This window comes from Pinus tabuliformis, chromosome 7 (assembly GCF_031772625.1).
Source record: "Pinus tabuliformis cultivar Carrire ecotype Pingquan chromosome 7, CPIR1, whole genome shotgun sequence".
In the NCBI taxonomy this organism is placed as follows: domain Eukaryota; kingdom Viridiplantae; phylum Streptophyta; class Pinopsida; order Pinales; family Pinaceae; genus Pinus; species Pinus tabuliformis.
Window position 1 is genome coordinate 1,807,589,609 of NC_142293.1, and position 6,288 is coordinate 1,807,595,896.

The 6,288-nt window shown below is 37.7% G+C and overlaps 1 protein-coding gene across 3 annotated transcripts; it reads left to right on the forward strand.

Annotated features, from left to right (window-relative positions):
- Positions 1 to 360: 360 nt before the first annotated feature.
- On the forward strand, positions 361 to 5,646 carry LOC149255599 (chromatin modification-related protein EAF1 B-like). 3 transcript variants are annotated; one of them, XM_089457256.1, is made up of 6 exons: positions 361 to 1,150; positions 1,262 to 1,948; positions 2,045 to 2,142; positions 2,289 to 4,943; positions 5,088 to 5,210; positions 5,361 to 5,646. In XM_089457256.1, the coding sequence occupies exons 4-6, from the start codon at positions 4,428 to 4,430 to the stop codon at positions 5,559 to 5,561; spliced, it is 840 nt and encodes a 279-aa protein (XP_089313382.1). In that variant the 5' UTR covers positions 361 to 1,150; positions 1,262 to 1,948; positions 2,045 to 2,142; positions 2,289 to 4,427; the 3' UTR covers positions 5,562 to 5,646. The 3 variants fall into 3 exon arrangements, with proteins under 3 accessions (XP_089313382.1, XP_089313383.1, XP_089313384.1); XM_089457257.1 differs by having other exon boundaries at positions 2,376 to 4,943; XM_089457258.1 differs by lacking the exons at positions 361 to 1,150; positions 1,262 to 1,948; positions 2,045 to 2,142 and having other exon boundaries at positions 2,162 to 4,943.
- Positions 5,647 to 6,288: the final 642 nt, after the last annotated feature.

The window sequence follows — 6,288 nt, forward strand, 5'->3', positions numbered from 1 at the left end:
ATATTTCAAATTTGCCACCAAATTTTCTGGAATTTCCAATATTTATTAGGCCGTAAAGCGTTTCTCTCTCAAATGAACCCCTCAAATGCTTTTCTGTCTTAATCTTAACCGTCAAATCAATTGTTAGAGGATTCAAAAATAATCTACCGTCCAAATTAATTAGAAAACATTAATAATTAGTTAATTAAAAAAATAATTAAACCATACCCATCTTGTCAGTGTACTCGGTCCGTCGTGCACGCGGATAGCCGCGGTTGCTGCAGAGGAGGGTGAGGGGCATGTAGAGGAGGGCAGAGGCAAACGCCTTTGCTGCAGGAGGATGAGGAGGGTCACGTATGCGTTGGTAGTTTTTCTCTACATCGGTTTCCTGTGTACAAAATCAAGTTGGACGGTCGAGGAAGACGAAACCACTTACCGCAAAGCTATTTGTTGAACCTGAGACTTAATTTCCCTTTGTTGCGAGGGTTTCTTGTTTCTTTTCTGTTTTTAGGGTTATTCTTTTTTGTTTGTGGTTTTCTTGTTTATGCAGGGATGCAAGCCAACGGAGCGCATAGAGGTCGCAGGATCGAGTTCCGTGTCTGCTGACCCCGGCCGCATAGCTTCAGCACAACCTGGCAACGAAGGGCGACAGGTTGTGGATGTCGGGGCAGAGTGGAATCTCGTCTCCTTGCAATAAATAATCGGGCAGGTGAGGAGGAGAGGTTATTACCGCCATGTCAAGAAGGCATGGATGCTTCAGACGAGTTTGCTTTTGGCAGCATTGCGGTCAAGCCGTGGAGATTCTGCCGAAAGCAATAGAAGACCTGGGACTTTTCTTGGCAGGGAATTAAAAACAACAGACAATTTTGCTGGTGATACAGAAGTTGTGGATGCTAAAAGAATCACATCATGTTGTGATGGGAAAGGACATGTTACACAGGAAGGGCAGACATCACAGCTGGATGGAAGTCAGATTGAAACACATGTAAAAGAATCAGAAGACGCAGGGGGTGTATGCATGGGAGTTAAAGGCTATGCAAGAAGAAATAGGCATAAATCAATTCGTTATACTGGACACTCGTCAATAAAGGATAATGTTAAAGTTATTATTGGTGATAGATGTCCAAACTTGCCCACTAAGGTTGAGATACATGACTCAAGCAGAGCTCAGGTAGCAGTGATTTCGTTTGTATACCATTTTTTATAGTCCCAAAGCTTCTTTTTTACTGTGTTATTCTCTTCACTGGTCCACCATAGAAATGATTACCATGAAATCATGCAGGAGTTTGTTGTTCGTGAATAATGGAGGAGGGAACTGGAATTCCTGGAGAAGGTCTCATCTCTTATTCATTGCCCTTGAATTTACAGGGGTGATATCTCCTTTGCAGCAGGGTAGTAGTCCACTAGTGTCACAAAAGGAACCAAATGGTGATAACTCTGTTATGGATTGCGTTATTCACTTTACCTCTAGTGCAGGATCGCATATTTGACTAAAGTTTTATCAATTATTTTATCCATCTTTTGTTCAATCTAAATGTATGAAAAGGAAATCAAGATTGCAAACTTGACTGAACTTTTATGTGATTCACAATTTTTTTCTACTAGCTTTTCTTCAATGAAATGCATGAAAGGAAAATGAACTAGGGTAGAGAAATTAATGTTTCTTTTATTAATTAAATATGAAGGGGGCGACAGAAATCAGTTATATTTTTTTTTAACTGACTGTGACACCAAAATAAATGGTCTTTACTGATCCTGGACATCTTCAATAAAACCAAGAAAGATACATGACTAAAGCAGAGCTCAGGTAGCAGTGATTTCGTTTGTATACCTTTTTTTATAGTCCCAAAGCTTTTTTTTTACGGTGTTGTTCTCTTCACTGATCCACTAGAGAAATGATTACCATGAAATCAAGCAGGAGTTTTTTGTTCGTGAAGAACGGAGGAGGGAACTGGAATTCCTGGAGAAGGTCTCATCTCTTATTCATTGCCCTTGAATTTACAGTCCATGCTTAGTGAGGGTTATTTGCTTTGTTGTAGCTTACATCTTGTTTTATTCTTTTCAGGGAGGAAATCCCTTGGATTTCAAATTTGGAGAGACCAACTCTATTGGTTTTCTATCTCCATCACCAACGGATTCACTGGCTAAGCAGTACATAACAAGGTTTTATTCATGTTTATCACCTGCTCAGTTTTGTTTTTATTGCCTCTACGAATTTGCAAAATCTCTGTTTTTGTGATGGAGCACAACCAATACTTATTACATAGACTCTTATGGTAGCCAATAAACCATTCAATGATAATTTGCAGTGAAGCAAAAGGTAGCTTTGCTTTGAATGCCTCATCAATTGGAGATTCTACCGAAAGCAATAGAAGACATGGGACTTTTCTTGGCAGGGAATTAAACATAGCAGGCAATTTTGCTAGTGATACAGAAGTCGTGGATGCTGAAAGAATCACATCATGTTGTGATGGGAAAGGACATGTTGCACAGGAAGGGTAGACATCACAGCTGGATGGAAGTCAGATTCAAATACATGTTAAAGATTCAAAGACTCAGGGGGTGTACACATGGGAGTTAAAGGCTATATGCAAGAAGAAATAGGCATAAATCAAATCGTTATACTGGAATAAAGGATAATGTTAAAGTTATTATTAGTGATAGATCTCCAAATTCGCCCGCTGGTTTAAAAGGACTTGGAGACGTCAAAGATACAGAGGTTGAGATACATGCAGACAAAAATTGTAATATTTCATCAACTAGTATTTCAAAGTCCACGCCCTTCAATAAGAATGGAATTCCAGAAGCACTTATGCATGAAAACCATTTGGGAACTGATTTGGGTGGGCTACAGAGGCAGGACACTCATAGGGATGCTACAATATATCCACAATGAAGGAAATCATATCGGCATTAAGGCTGATATAAGTTTTGACAATATCCAAAGCCATCAACATCCTAAAGAGGTCAATGTGGCTCAGGACCTAGTTCCAAGAAATGCTGCAACATCGATGGTGGTTAGTGAAGATACATATCAAACTTCATGCCAAGCAAATGATAAAGTGGGTACAGATAAATTTGTCTAGAATGTTGTTGTATAGGAACCGAGTCTGAATAGGAGGTATGCTGGTTGAATAATTGAAGATGAGAAGAATGTACATGTTGAACAGGAAAATAGTCAACATCGTTCATCCACAACTGCAGCTGATATTGGCAAAATGAACATATCAGGAACTAATTCATCTCATACACATGAGAAACACGACTTTAATGAATGTGCCTCTGAGAAACATTCAATGTCTGAGAGGTCACCAGAAAGTACAAGTTTGGACAATATAAAGGAAACATCTTCATCAAATTATATGGATTTGCATACGAGGAGAAGAGCCAATTCTAAGTATGAAGATAAATTTTTAGGGGTCACTGATGTTAAGATAAAGACTGAAGAAGGATTACCAGCTAAAATAGTCAACATCGTTCATCCACAACTGTAGCTGATATTGGAAAAATGAACATATCAGGAACTAATTCATCTCATACACATGAGAAACACGACTTTAATGAATGTGCCTGTGAGAAACATTCAATGTCTGAGAGGTCACCAGAAAGTACAAGTTTGGACAATATAAAGGAAACATCTTCATCAAATTATATGGATTTGCATACAAGGAGAAGAGCCAATTCTAAGTATGAAGATAAATTTTTAGGGGTCACTGATGTTAAGATAAAGACTGATGAAGGATTACCAGCTAGTACCGACGATCACAAATATTCAGGATGTAAAAGGAAAAAAAAAATCCTCTTCTGTACTGGAAAAGGAGGTTGAGAGTCAAGTGGGTGGCATATCTAGTTCCCAAAAAATGTCTATGCTTCCACAATCAAAAGTTACCAGCTTATCTGGTATTGTGAGTAGTAAATACCCAAGATTTTCTCTTCCTTTGGAAAAGGAGAAGAATTCAAACTTATCGGCAACAACAAAAAGAGCACATGAAGATATCATTTTGGAAGAGGCCAAATTGATCAAAGTATGCCAGAAGCACTTATGCATGAAAACCATTTGGGAACTAATTTGGTTGGGCTACAGAAGCAGGACACTCATAGGGATGCTACAATATATCCATAATGTAGGAAATCATATTGGCATTAAGGCTGATATAAGTTCTGACAATATCCAAAGCCATCAACATCCTAAAGAGGTCAATGTGGCTTAGGACCTAGTTCCAAGAAACGCTGCAGCATCGATGGTGGTTAGTGAAGATACATATCAAATTTCATGCCAAGCAAACGATAAAGTGGGTACAGATAAATTTGTCAAGAATGTTGTTGTATTGGAACCGAGTCTAAATAGGAGGTATGTTGGTTGAATAATTGAAGATGAGAAGAATGTACATGTTGAACAGGAAAATAGTCAACATCGTTCATCCACAACTACAACTGATATTGGCAAAATGAACATATCAGGAACTAATTCATCTCATACACATGAGAAACATGACTTTAATGAATGTGCCTGTGAGAAACATTCAATGTCTGAGAGGTCACCAAAAAGTACAAGTTTGGACAATATAAAGGAAACATCTTCATCAAATTATATGGATTTGCATACGAGGAGAAGAGGCAATTCTAAGTATGAAGATAAATTTTTAGGGGTCATTGATGTTAAGATAAAGACTGAAGAAGGATTACCAGCTAGTACCGATGATCACAAATATTTAGGATGTAAAAGGAAAAAAAAATCCTCTTCTGTACTGGAAAAGGAGGTTGAGAGTCAAGTGGGTGGCATATCTAGTTCCCAAAAAATGTCTATGCTTCCACAATCAAAAGTTACCAGCTTATCTGGTATTGTGAGTAGTAAATACCCAAGAGTTGCTCTTCCTTTGGAAAAGGAGAAGAATTCAAACTTATCGGTAACAACAAAAAGAGCACATGAAGATATCATTTTGGAAGAGGCCAAATTGATCAAAGTAAGTACAGAGGTTTATCGTTAAATTCTTTCAAACTTTTTAATAGATATTTAATATATTCATTCTATAGGAGACTACTCTATCTCAACATTGTTAGCTGTGCTGTGAAATATTGTTTTAATGCCAAATTTGCTTGACATGCAGGCTAGATTGAGAAAAAACACAGAATCTGCTAATTCAAAACCTTTTATGAAGCCTCCACGAAGGAAATCTCATTGGGATTTTGTCCTTGAGGAAATGTCTTGGATGGCTAATGATTTCATGCAGGTTCATGCAGTGGCAATGCTTTTCTGCTTTCCGTATTGATTTTTTGACTTTGTTTATAGCCAAATGTAAATACCTTCACAATATTGTGTAAATAACAACATTATTTATGTTTGTGATATACTATTTCATGTCTTCCTTTGTTCTATGCAGGAAAGGCTTTGGAAGACAGCTGCAACTACTCAAATAAGTCATTGGGTAGCTCAAGAGACAGGTCATGGAGACTTTTTTGGGACAAAGGACCTGTACCAGAAGAAAAGAAAAAATGCTCATGCAATTGCAGCTGTTGTCATGAAGTTTTGGCATGAAGTGGAGACATTCTCATGCAAGCATGATGTTGCTCCTTTGCAGTAGGGTAGTAGTCTAGTGGTGTCTCAAAAGGAACCAAATGGTGATAACATTGTTCTCGATTGCATTATTCACTGAACTTTAGTGCAGGATCACATATTTGACTAAAGTTTTATCAATTATTTTATCCAGATTTTATAATTTCTTAATTAAATATGAAGGGGGCGACTTAAATCAGTTATAATTATTTTTTAATTGACGATGACACCCAATCCAAAATCTCCCTGAGAGCTTTGCGCTACACCCAAGGTCCCAAACTATTTTTCCAATTTGTTTGTGACAAGGCCATGGTCTCTTCTTCAGCTAGTTTTATTTCTTGGAGAAATAAGACCTGTTGTTTCCTCAAATTCACTAATTATTTTACGACCTTTGGTTTGATGAGGTCTCCAAGTCCCCTAATATTCAATGATATCATTTTCATTTAGACTTTCAGAGGGCATACTTACCTCCTCCAGCCTTACATCTTGCATTTTCTTTGTTGCTTACGTTTCGAAGAAATTTTGTGATCTGAGGTTGGTTTCCAAGTTTGATAGTTTGCTTTGATTTAGCCTCTCTTGTATCTTTCTTAGATGGATGACCTTTTCAAGTTCATGACTTGTTGAGTTGTTATCCGAGTTTAGCCCCTTCTTTGAACTTATGGTCAACATTTTCACCCCTCCTCCATTAGAATCAATCAACCCAAGAGAAGCATCACCATCACGATTCTCCGACCTGGATGGAATAACTATTTTGA

What these genes read in the sequence shown, in the direction of transcription:
- LOC149255599 (XM_089457256.1), top strand. Translation starts at nt 4,428, where the DNA reads ATGAACATATCAGGAACTAATTCATCTCATACACATGAGAAACATGAC. An exon ending in AAGAGGCCAAATTGATCAAA is followed by an intron (nt 4,944 to 5,087) that starts GTAAGTACAGAG and finishes CTTGACATGCAG; the next exon opens with GCTAGATTGAGAAAAAACAC. An exon ending in TGGCTAATGATTTCATGCAG is followed by an intron (nt 5,211 to 5,360) that starts GTTCATGCAGTG and finishes TGTTCTATGCAG; the next exon opens with GAAAGGCTTTGGAAGACAGC.